Raw genomic sequence first — 13756 nt, 5'->3', positions numbered from 1 at the left:
TTCGGTAAAGATAGGTAGAAGTTATACAAAGGAATAAAAGTTTGGCTTCTAAATGTGAAGGAAGATCAAGCACACACGATCATATTTTCTCAAATCAGTAAGACTGTACCAACGTCGTTAATTTTGTAATTAATGGTATCGAAATTCAAGTTTTGTTAGCTTTGAAAGTTTTACAAGGATATGTAAAAATTTTAATTAGATGTTTTAATTCCTTACAAATATGGTAAGATTTACAAGGTTATGAACAGTACATAATAGTTGACCAAGGTTGAAAATCTGCTTTTAATGTAGGTCGCTAATTTTAAATTTAAACGTTCTTACCCAGAGAGAATATTAAGATGAGCGTTAAAGCCTTGAGGCCTCATTTTCAATTAAGGTATTCTATGGAAATCGAGAAATACATATAATATAGACTGACCTGGATTTTTCCCAGACTGAATTAATTAACACCCTTCCGGTATAAATAATATTTCTATATTTAGATATCAATTAAGGTATATATTGCTCCGCATAATTCAATTTCGTCACACCAAGAAATTATTTCGGAAAATGGGCAACGTGCAGCCTCCATCGCTGCCACAACATGATAAGCAAATCCAATCTAGACACCAAAAACTAGAAATAGCTAGGGAGAATTATCAACTGGAACAAAAAACATTCGGATTAACTAATATTGAACAGCGGGAAGTTAATGTTGTCAATATCCCACCTATGGTCAGTATTGGAATTTATGGTGATCATTTTATTTTCTTCAAAAGTACCTTACGTAACCATATATATTATTGAATTTTCCGTGTAAGTAATATTATAGTATACTGCATGAAAGATATCTCATAGAGAAATGTGCATAAACTATTTTATACTTTTTATTTCTCCCCCCCCCCTTTTTTTTTTTTTAAATATCCTTATTTATTTAATCACAATGATTTTCTTTCAAAGTATTTTTCTTAGCCAGGTATTTTTCACCTTTTAAATTGGAATTATTTTTTTAATTTAAAATCTTCATTTTTTTTGTTAGTATCCTTATTTTTTTTCTTATTCTTCTCCATGTAGCAATTCATGTGATTTATGTTTAAAAATCAATTCAAAATAATAATAAAAATATTTCTCATATTTTTCACTCTAATCAGCCATTTTTTACACAACCTAGATTCATATAGATTCATTCAAAGTTGTTTTTTTATTTGTAGCTACGTAAACTTCCAAAAGAAGAACAGTGGTCTTTTTCATCATTGGTAAGCAATACATTTAGTGCATGTTGTGTTTTTCCAAATTAGCTTTACTGTTGTAGTTACATGTAATTCAATCATAAATTATCCGTCGAGGGAATTTATGCTGCATATGCTCTACGTATGAACAATTTCAAAACGAGTTAAGTTATTGACAAACAAGCTGATGAAACAAGAATATCAGCTGTCTCGTTTAAAGTCGTCATTTCGCAAGTTCTATGGTCGATACAATGACCATGTCAGTAAATACAATTTATCATTAAGTCAAATGCTGACTGACGTTTTTCATACTAATTGTTAGGCCATTATTTACACACGGATTTTCCGATATTTTCTTAATTGTATTCTATTCATACTCATGAAACAGGATCGAACTGATAGAATTTGTTGGCATTTCAAACATAATTAAAATTTCTCATTTCTGTAACAGATGAAATTTGCCCTCCGATATTTGTTTTACTTTCTCTATCAACGGGTTTTTCAATGTTGTCATTGTGGTGGATGGACAATTCGCCAAATGATCAACCATTTTAGATCTTCCTGCATTCTTAAAGAACCAAAGGTAAGAAGGAATGTGATTTTTCTCTTGAATACATTGTTTTTTTTTTTATCTACCTCTTCACTGATAACGCTATGTTTCTTGCACGAAAAAAAAAGAAAAAAAAACCCCATTATTTTAGACAAAAGAATGAATTAGTTGTTTTCACTTAAATACTCTCTCTTTTAAAACAGGTTCTAGGTTAATATGTACATGTACTTATATATAACAGAAGATAATTTTATTTTTGATCAATATTGTATATTTCTTTAGCAAATAAATATCATTTAGATAAATTGCGAATGATTTTCAGGCCTTAATATTCACAGATATATGAACAAATATTCATTTACGAATATAAATCAACATTTTCCCATAAAAACTTTGTATTATTTGCAGAACATTTCTGTAGTGTATAATAAACACCTCTCTGTTTTTTTTCCCAGGGCTGTGAAGTGTGGAGAACAGAATTTGTAAATAATCCAAATCAAACTCCTGTGCGTATATTTCACACCCTGAATATAGACATTTCATAGTTAAAAATACTTTTTCGGTAGACTTCGAGATTTCTACCCAACTCAATATTCCAAGAATATCCAAATTTTAGGATTTTATGGTGTGTGTTTTTTAAACTCTCTTTAAGATACAGAAAGCTCAAACTGACCACTGGTTTGCATGGCAGAGATTGAATGGTGTTACACGAAATCTCATCAAACTTGCAACAGAAATTCCTCAACAGTATTTGCTTTTATTTTTTAAGGAATGATCTTTAAAGCTTAACTTTCATTTATCCAATTTTTTCAGGTGATTAAAATTCTTGAGTTGTTTTCCACATTCAAATATATAAAAAACTACCCATTCGTGATTAAAAAACCCTTTTTGATATAAAAATCTTGTGCTTTTTAAGATTTGGACCGTTTGTAGAAGCAATAGAGAATGACCACCAATATCTTGGTGGGAAGTCACTCAAGTCCCATATACAGGATAAGACGTTGTTTGTTGTGGACCTAGCGGATGTATCATTCAACGAGCCATCGGTAAGGGTGTAATATGAAAATTAAAAAAAAATCATAAAAACGCATGTAGTTTGATTGTTAATGTAAGTATAATTAAAATGTCACGTTGTCAAAACATTTGTCGGTAATATATAAATGGCATTTTATCCATTTTTGTATCGTATTCATATAGAAGAAAAAAAAGGAGCTATAAATGCACAGAGAAAGAATTTAATTTAAGTGAATTTAGCCATGAATTTATAAAGAGGGCTTGCGGATGTATGCTCTGACCTTAGCTAAAAATACTAGTATTTGCAACTGCATTTAAAATTATTTCTATCCATAATTTGCAAATTCTACGGTCGTTATAATGACCTCGTTTGTAAATACAACTTCTCGATGGATCGTATTTTCTCTGACATGTTTCATACAATTTGTTAGATAATTGTTTTTATGATAAATTAGTCTACAGAGTATTACGCCTAACTGATCAACATATATGACTCACAGCGGGTATGACCGCTCGGCAGGGGATGCTTACTCCTCCTAGGAACCTGATACCACCTCTGGTGTTTCTAGGTATCTGTGTTTTTGTTCTGTGTATGAGGTGGGATCAGGTGCTTCGGAGGAGTAAGCATCCCTTGTCGACCAATCACACCCGCCATGAGCACTATGTATTGATCAGGTAGACGGAATAATCGGTAGTCAAATTTAGTATAAAAGCAAAGGATTTACAAATTAATTCGATTATAAAGATTTTTTTTCTAATTTCTGAGTTTTGTGATCTTGTTCAAGTTTTGTATTTTTCACAATTAAGAAATTGCATACTTTTTTTCAAGTTTACATTTGAATTCTAAGATTAGATTTAGATCAAAAGTTTTTTTCTCTCTTTGTAAAATGCTGATTAACAACTTTGTTGAAAATCATTTTTTCTTTAAATTGTATTTAGTTATTTCTGTTAATTTAAGCTTTTGTCTCCTATTGCCTTGTTCGTGACATACAACAACCTGCTGATGCCTGTAGCAATTCGTATTGACCCAGGAAATCCGAATAATAATGAGGTAAAAATATCAAATGATCTATAGATGTAAGAATGGATTACTTAGTGTTTTCACAAGTTTGACGATTTAATAATTATTTCAATGAATATATTGCTCTTTTCAAAGGGAAATATTTTTTCTTAAAATGGGAGATATTTTCTGATGATTGATTGATTGCATGTTGTTTAACGTCCCATTCGAGGATTTTTTGACTCATATAGAGACGTCACCAAATACCGGTGAAGGGCTTCAAATTTAGACCTTTTCTCGGCACTCAGGGTCATTGAGCAGTGAAGGATCTTTATCGTGCCAACGCCTGCCATGACACAGGGTCTCGGTCTTTAAGGCCTCATCCGAAGGACCCGCAACTTTCATTTCAAAGTGCCGAGCGCTCGGCGAATGAACAGTTGCTACCTATTTTTCATCGACTTAGGTCAGTCGTTTTCTGATATGGTTTTACATGTGAAAGCCATTTCTTTGCGTGTTGTAATCAGTCATCTACAAACTTAGTTAAAAATCTAATTTTACACATAAGTACACTGAGGTTGATAACAAAAGGATGTTGTAGTTTCTTATGGACAATATCTAAGTAGTCTTTGGAGACTAATTGTCCTCCTTTATTAACCGATTTGTTATATTCCTTTGAAGCAAAATGTATTTATAAACTTGTACACGAGAAGAAGAAAATATATACTAGCGGTGGTCTTCAACTCGACACTCAGATATATTGACGAAGTTGTATCAATTAACTATAGTTATTTCATTCATATGTCCACTCGGTATATCCCAGTGAACTCGAAATAACACCACAAAGTCCTCCTCATTTGTTTCATATTTGGATTTTTTACTGACTAAAGACGATAAGGGCCAACAAATAATTGTCTGACTAACAACTAAACTGTCTGACAAATGGGACTTCAGCTTTTCCATCGTCAGATCAATTTTTCTTATTTATGTTCCACTATCACCTGCATGTGGTGCTTATGTCTCCAACTTATTTTGTGCACAAATGCATATTCTGAATACGATCAATTTAAAAACCGAGGCAGACTAGTGAAAGATAACTTGATGTTACAGGGATTTCAACAACATCGCTTAGAGTTGGCAATTCGTATATTCTATGATGACTTTGATAGCAAATACAACCTATCATTGAGTCGTATTGTGAACGACATATTTCATAATAATTGTTAGGCCTTTGTTTTTTTATACTAACATTTAAAATTCAACAACAGATTAAGGAAGCTCTAAACACTGCACACTAAAGAGTTCCATTTGCAGGGTAGTTTTATTGAGTTAGAGTGATCTACCCTTGGAAGAAAAATAGAATAAATTTGAATCTACAGTTAATGACACACTTTCTTATGAATTAAAGTATTCTTAATGTTATGTTAGACCAAGATTAAGTAATTGAATACATTATTTCTATTAATTTTCCCGATGCAAGTAAACAACAGTGATTTTTGTTCACAAATAGTTTATTGTCTTTGAACATTTTTTCTGCAGAAATAAGGCGGGCACCCTATGTTGAAAATGAACTAGATACACTGAATATGTGCACCTTTATATGATATATTTTTCTCAAAGTCTAAAAAGCATTTTTCATTAGTGTTTAGAGCTTCCTTAATATGTCTACCTGATCAATGTATTGGGCCGACGGAGGGTGTGGCCGGTCGACAGGGGATGCTTGCTCCTCCCTCCTATACAACTGATCCCACCTCTGGAATTTCCAGGAGTCCGTGTTTTATGCCCTATTCACAGATTTGTTTGATTGATTGTTTGTTGTTTTACCTCCAGTTCGAGAATTTTTCACTCATATAGAGATGTCGCTGTATGCCGGTGATGAACTTCAAATTTAGACCTTTACTCGGCACTCAGGGCCTTTGAGCAGTGAGGGGTCTTTATCGTGCCACTACCTACCCTGACACGGGTCCTCGATTTTCATAGTCTCCTCCGAAAGACCCGGTGCTGATGGATGCTTGGCGAAGGGCCAGTCACTATTTATGTTTACGTCTTAGGTTTAATGGTTTGGAATCAAACACGGACATCCCGATCACGAAGCGAACACCCTACCATAAGCTAAGACTACCGTGACCAGTTTCACAGATTTATATTGCTTGTAGGTTTTTTGAGATCGATCACTGTTCGTTATCTTCACTTTTTTCATACCTCCTTTCACAGATTGATACAGTCTAAAAATTTGCATAGAAATACTCAAAAGAAAAATAAATGGGAAATCTAGATAATGTAATTACTTTGTAAGGTTAAAAATGATGATAATACATGTACATGTACCTCTAATTAATGAAACAGGGACGTTAAATGATTCATTTATAAGGGTAACAAAACTAAATATTAATGTAATTTATTGAGAAAAATAGGTTTAGTCAACTAAAAGAAAAAGATACTGTGATACTGTAGTAATCATTTTTTTAAAGTTACGACTACGGCCCTTATTACATGGTGGTTGTGTTTTTGCCGGTATTTCAATAAATATTAAGACTTTACAATTTTCTTAAGTGTCTTACCTTTAAAAACACAAATTATGGGTCTATGTATTTTTCCGTAAAATATAATATTTAAAACTTATCATACATGACATAAAGGAAAAGGATCTGAATCAAATTCACAAGAGTAGGAGCTGCATTTGTCAGACATGATGTACATTTTTTTTACTTAATTTTTAAATCCGAGGGAAAATTAGACAAACAAATTCCATTGAAAAGAAAAAAGTGGATTTTAAATTAAAAATTGTCTACTTAAAACATAATATAGACGGTTGAACATTTTTATAAAATAAGACATACAAATACAACAAGATTCAAAGTACTGTAGATTAACAAGAACAATCGTGCTTTGACAATATTTCCAATTTCAGGTATTTATGCCTCCCCAGTTAGGTTCTGATTCCACAGACAAACTACGAGAGTGGGTCAAAGGTAGAATGTGGTTCAATATGTTGGATGCTCAATATCATGAGTCAGTCACTCATTTAGGTAACGTATTTCGGCTTTACGATCTGTAAGTAATCAATTGGTTCATAAATAAGGATTATAAAAAAAATAATTATTAGAAATCTTTGATGTTTTACAATTTCAAGACTAGAAATCTCTAAAGAAATCTTTTCACATGAATCATCCTTACAGCTTGATTTAAGGGTATCTGTTTTCGAAGCATATGATTGTGAAAAAAATCTGATACCAATTAAATTAAACCATACAATAAAATCATTCAACAGAAAAAAATTATAATTTCAAATAAAAAATGAAGAAAGATTTGCCTATCGTTTAGATGTAAAAATAAACACACTTGAAGGTGTACGGATCTTCATATAGAATATATATAGTGTTATACAGAATATATAGAGTTAAGAAATATATAGTAGAATATATAAAAAATATAAGTCATTTGATTGTTTTCGTGTTTGTAGGCTTCACACATTTATTGATGGAAGGGATAAGCGCATGTATGCACAGAAATATATCTGAGAGACATCCCATATACGAATTAATGCTTCCCCATTTCCGCTACATGCACTTCATAAACGAGTAAGATGAAAAATGATGTCTGGTCAATATACAGAATAAAAAAAACTACTCTTCTCTAAAAAGTATATATGCTCAGTTTCAATTCAAATTATTTAAATAACTCTCAATCTCGGTGATTATATTCTAAAATTGTTATATTGTAGACTCGCTACGAAAGAACTGATCGAACCTGGAGGATATGTGGACAGAGACATGTACTTCGGACAAAGGAACATGATGAAATTGATAGCAAAACAGTAAGAATGACTTTGACTAGATGTGATCCACTAATGATGTCAAGAAAATTATTCACATTTTCATGTATCATGAATATCTGTGGTAAACTTCATATTAGAAACATTCAAAATCACGTATCTTTTAATGAGATGCAACAGTGTAAATGATCGAGCAAAGGGATTTGTCTGAGCAAAACAAAATAATTCAGAAAATAAATGACAATGATGTTACATGTTTATTACCTTTGAATATTTTTTGCATATCACCATCTTTAGCCTGCGAGAATAAACTGATAAGCATACAGATAGAATAGAAAAAAGTGAATTTGAAAAATTATCTACGTTATTCATTTTATTTTGTAAAATTTCAGTAATGAAAGATGGTCATTTGAAGAGGATGGGTCTATTGAAAGAAACTTCCGCATGCGAGGTGTTATGGTAAACCTCATTACATATGGAAGTATTTAAAATCAGAGAGAGAGAGAGAGAGAGAGAGAGAGAGAGAGAGAGAGAGAGAGAGCAATAATCCAATGATAATTTGCATATACATGTAACATATACAAGCTGGAATCATTTGTCTGTCTTTCAGGATATACCAGGATACTTTTTCAGAGATGACGCCCTGCAGCTACTTGATGTCATACAGAAATTTGTTCATGAATATGTTACAAATTACTACAGTTCGTATCATGTCGATTTTATTTTTGAAATTGATTTTTATTCTTAATACGTGCAATGTATACGAATCCACCAAAATGAAATAAATAAACAAATTCAAACAGAGACTTTTTATAAGAGTTTTAACCCTGCGTTTGGTCTTATTTCAAATGTTTGGCAGAAGACGATCAGGAAGTTTTACAAGACCAAGAGATTCAGGCCTTTAGAGCAGAAGTTATTGCACCAAGGTCTTTGACTGGTGTTGGAGGGTGTGGAATGCTGGTAGGTCCTTTAACCATCGACATTTTGAGCTTTATGTACATATTTTAATTGACAAGAATATTTCCCGGGTGCATTATTAAATTTCTGTATATGTAATTGACAAAAGAGAAAGTCTACTTAGAAAAAAAAGATATGTTCTTAAGAAAATCGTAAATATACAAAAAAAATATATATATATTGACAATAATGGAGATAATTTCTTCAATATATATTCAAAAATCATATACTGCGAAATCACTGATTATCGTAGGGATTAATTTTCGTTGTTTTCGTGGTATGATTAAACCCACGAATTCATGTCCTCCACGAAATGTAAAATGTAAAATTTCAAATATATAACAACAAAATAACAACAGCAACTATAATAAGCAATTCTCAACCCCGAAATCAAATCAACACGATCCAATACTTTTTCCTCGAACCTCGAAAATTTGACTCCACGAAAATACATTTATGTGATTTTAAATAGATTAGAGCGTATGCGCCTCTCAACAGGAAATACCGACTGCGTATGATACTAGAATTATCAATTTTGATCATGAACTAATTGTATTAGAGTGCTGAATTTGCCATTTTGTTGAACAATTGCATGTTGAAATTTTTGGGGAAACTGTGATGATTTTAATTTCTCACAAATGGATGGATGTATTTAATGTAGATTCATCTTAATTCTTGGGAATAAATGTTCTGGGCAACCGAAATTTTCCTGATTTATAGGACATAACTTAGAGCGAGTCATATCACAGAATACGTTGAAAAGGTTCGTGTTCCTGGGGCATAAATTCGTGTGTAAAGGTAATGCAGAGTATCCTCGAATATTGATCCTAAACAAACAATTTTGATTCTTTCTCTAAGACCTACCTATTTTTAGAGTGTACCGGAGTTTGACAGTATAGCTAATGTTGTGACCGTCCTGGCGAATTTCATCTACATCTGCAGTGTGGAGCATTCTGCAACAAACTTTCCACAGTATGAACAATACGCTTTCCCTCCAAACATGCCTGCTATTTTGAATGGCCAACCCGAGTTAGAAACCGTAAATATACATGTTTACCTTACATTTATAGTATTATGACTTATACAAAACATGAACATCCAAGACTTAGCTTGACTATTAGTATTGCATAAATAAAATTTTAGATTGAATAATGTTCTGAGAGAAAATACTTTTTTTTAAAAAGGGTGTACATGAACTTGACGTAGCAATGCCTACAGGGCAGCAATTTTTCTCGACAATCAAAATTATGATGGTTTTGACAACAATTACGACTAACAGCCTTGGAAACTATGAGAGTGTGTACCTAAATGCAATGGACAGTGCTGGAAGACGTATTGTGCAAAAGTATGAAGGAGTTTAAAGTATAAAAGTTTAAAATTCATTCTATCAATAGTTTATAGAACAAATCAAATTCTTTTGCAACCCAGTTACAAAACACATATTTAATAACAAACGTTGATGCTTTAATGATAAATGCGTATGAAATGTAAAAAAATGGGAACTCAGCATAATGTCAAGAATGTCATTCATTGACTTAAATTTTGTGACTTACTTTGCAGATTTCAACAAAATTTGATTGAAGTCAGAGATAATATTAACCAAAGAAACAGCTCCATCGAGAATTCTGTACACCAAATTAATGAGTATCCATACGATTGGCTGCTTCCAGCCAATGTACGGAACTCAATAAGTATTTGAAGAGGTCCTTTTTCTATGCACGTTTTTTCTCACTACTTGAAATGAAAGTAAACGTTTATGATTCATGTTAATTGGAATAATCACACTTAACTTTTGTGGTATGGAATCGGACACTATATTCTATAAACAGGTTATGTTATCTAGGATTTATATGGTATTGAAGGTCTGAACAGAGTTGACCACAGGCTTTATATTTCTTTAATGATACAAGTATTGATTTTGTAATAGTTTTAAAATTGTCATTATAGAAATCTCAAAAATGTAATGAAAGCAGGAATGCATGTCTATGAATGATTTCATTGACATATGTAAAATGTTGTTTTGCTAAATGAAGATTTTTATTTTACACACACAAACTGACAATTATTTGAAAATTGTCTGGACGTCATTATTGAGCTCTCTTTGTAATAGAAATGCAATCCTGTAAAACATAACAGTCTAATAATCTGCTTACCCCCAGTGAATTTGTATTTAAGCTAACTACGTACTTTTTAAAATTTTAAGTGACAAAGTTATAAGCATCATATATCCTTAATAAAGTTCGGAATAAAAAAAAATCAGATTTTTTGGTCCAAGTAGCCCTCATTCAATCCTATAGTTTTTCAAATAGGAATGTATATAAATATTTCTGTGGGTAGTAATAAAGAGAAATCAAATGAACAAACGAGATAAGTTCGGAAGTCTATAGGTTACATAAGTTCAGATCACTATTATTTTGTCTTTATCTTATTATGTTAGTTGCTATTCTATCGTAACTATGAGCTATTTTAGTACGAATATTTGTACTTAGAAAATGGCGTAAGCAAAAGAAAAAGAAAAAAACCCATACATATTTCTATTCATCTTTCGTTTCAGAACAAGCTGTCTTGTAATAGATTCGTGCAATGACAAATGTAAATTTGGAAAGAATTATATTGATGATTTCTATGTCAATATTTCGATTTGCTAGAAATGCTGTTTACATATTTACAAATTATTAATTATTATACCTTTATACAGGTCTGTTTTGTATATGCAGTAATTTCCTTGGTATCAACCATGATAATTTGCACACACACACACACACACATACATGTGAAAGGTGTCAAACGGGGACAGGGGTTAAAGACTGTCAAAGTGGGGACTTCTTTATTTTTATTATTTCATTGGCTTTTGACCAAAAATATTAGTCCTCCTATAACTCTGATGGCGAATATAATGAGAATATGTCAATATCTTTAATTTTAAGCCACGCACTTTTTACAGCACAAACGGGGACCTATTTCACACTTATTAATATTCACACACCAGTACTTGATTCATTGTATCTAATCGGGGACATTTTCAAAAAAGAATGCAAAATACTCCCTTTTGTGCCTTTTATTCATTAATTACCATCGTTCTCATCACTGATTAGGATTCTTGTCTTCATAGGTACTTGAATGTTTTATATTTTAAATCAAATATGGAGATAACGAACAGTAATAAGCCTCAAAAGTCCATTGAAACCCATAGGCACTCCCCAGCTTAATTGTTAAAAAATATATATCTATATACTATAAATATGTTTATAGTATAGTAGATATATTTTTTTAACAATTAAGCTGGGGAGTGCCTATGTTGAAACCGTACAAATCGTGAGCAGGGCAAACACGGACGTTAAAAACACTCGAGTTCACAGTGCCATGGAGGAGTAAGCACCCCCTGCCGACCGGTTTCGCATGGTATTTGGTCCGCCTCGTTTAAAGGTCGGGGGGGGGGGGCTAATACGATAACATATAAGGTCCCCCTTTTATAAGAAAAGGTCCGGCCCGTATAAGAGAAGGTCTGTCTACGTTTAAAGGTCCGGGTAGTGCAAAAGGTTTTAATCTTGATTTAAACACATAAAATTAAATATACTGAGTAGTTTGTACAATATATCTCTAGAGCAGGAATTCTACTCCTTATTTAGCAGTGCCGTTTATTTTAACATTTCCATGCTTGTGGTGTAAAAACTGCATACAAAAATCTCCTTGGACTACAGATGTCATTACAAATGTATTTTTTTTTTAATTACCTATGATATTTTTATGATCGATGATTTTAGCATTTCAGAAGAAAATCCAGGTTTATATATTAACACTACCCCCCCCCCTCCAACCCCCCCCCCCCCCCGAAAAAAAATGACGAGAGATATTATTTTGTTTTGTGTATTTCAATTTTTTTTTTTTAATCTTTTTTAAAGCTTATTTCTAAATTTATTTTTCTTGTTCGTTACATTTTATTGTGCTTTTTTATGATGTATAGTTATGAAATCTCGGCGGAAAACTCAGATTCATCTAATACTAGAGGCTTTTATGCCCCCTCCCCAATCCCCTTTGAAAAAAGTTACACAGTTCAGATTTAATTGTTTGTTTGTATGTTTTTTTCACTGTTTCAAAAGTTTTATTCTACGATTTTATGATCGGTAACTGAACAATTTCAGAGAAAACTAAATATTTACAATAAATGATCCCCACCCTTGTCCAGAGAGAGAGAGAGAGAGAGAGAGAGAGAGAGGTTAATCAATATAATAAACCACATATAAATTAAATCAAGCCGTTCGTCTAAAATACTTTCAGTCCTGGTGATTTTTCCCAAATGATGATTATGTTCCGGAATTTATTCCTTTTTGGAGCAGTTTCGATTGCACCTTTCCTCGCACAAATGACCCGAAGAACTTAATAAAGAAATCATCCTCTCCAGCCGCCACTACACTTATTACAGGAAGCAGATACACAAGATTTGCTAAAGAAATACTGCATTATTAACGCAAATAATACCTATCGCTGTAAAGTAATTTTTATCCAGTGATCATTTCGACACTGAACTCCGTTTTCTCATTAACGAAAGGACACCCCCCCCCCCCCAACTCCCTTCCTTCACGTTTCTGCTGAAAATACAATTTTCTTAGACAAAGCGTTCTTCCTTACATTGGAAAGCAAGCTCACAGAGCAATCATCTTTACTCCGTCTTTACTGTTTCCTTATTAAAGCAATCCCAGAATCCACAAACTTTTATCATGGTACATGACTTGCAAATGAAGGAAACTTTTTGACCGTTAGCCAGTCATTGTATTCTCCATGATAAATAAGTACCTATTCTTAGGAAGAGAAGGATTAATTTAAAAAAAAATAATACCAGTGTGTTTATTCCTGCTTGATTATAGATGACAATTTTGCTTTAAGTTAAGACAAAATTAAAATTTGATAACACGTATTTATTTCCGCTGCGCAGATAATAGTGCATTACCACAAGAAGTGAATTCGGAATTTGCAGTGTGGTTAGGGTCCATATTTTTTAATGAATAAATACATACTATTTATCAGGATGAAGATTTCCGCAGAGGATAAAGGTGTTCATGATCAAACATAAAATTTAGAGACCAATCATGGGGGGGGGGGATTTCTGCTACTTTCTCTTTTAAGCATAGGTTTTGTGCACCCCTCCTTCAGGTGTGACGTACATTTTTATATTTAAAAGAAATTACTCCTCACGCATTGTCGCAACAGCACAACTGTTTTTTTAAATGAAATTCGATTTCGCGTTATGTAAGGAG

General features: G+C 32.5%; 1 protein-coding gene across 1 annotated transcript; it reads left to right on the top strand.

Annotated features, from left to right (window-relative positions):
• Nucleotides 1–549: 549 nt before the first annotated feature.
• LOC133201593 (polyunsaturated fatty acid lipoxygenase ALOX15B-like) lies at nt 550–10207 on the top strand. Its single transcript, XM_061337389.1, has 16 exons — nt 550–714; nt 1191–1235; nt 1660–1791; nt 2214–2264; nt 2411–2505; nt 2675–2804; nt 3731–3823; nt 6681–6798; nt 7233–7350; nt 7494–7586; nt 7937–8003; nt 8155–8245; nt 8404–8504; nt 9376–9540; nt 9686–9846; nt 10062–10207. The coding sequence occupies exons 1-16, from the start codon at nt 550–552 to the stop codon at nt 10198–10200; spliced, it is 1764 nt and encodes a 587-aa protein (XP_061193373.1). The 3' UTR covers nt 10201–10207.
• Nucleotides 10208–13756: the final 3549 nt, after the last annotated feature.

Source organism: Saccostrea echinata, unplaced genomic scaffold (genome assembly GCF_033153115.1).
Source record: "Saccostrea echinata isolate AGI-Se365-2 ecotype Australia unplaced genomic scaffold, CSIRO_AGI_Sech_v1 ptg000045l, whole genome shotgun sequence".
NCBI lineage: Eukaryota > Metazoa > Mollusca > Bivalvia > Ostreida > Ostreidae > Saccostrea > Saccostrea echinata.
This window is presented reverse-complemented; position numbering and strand designations above follow the sequence as displayed.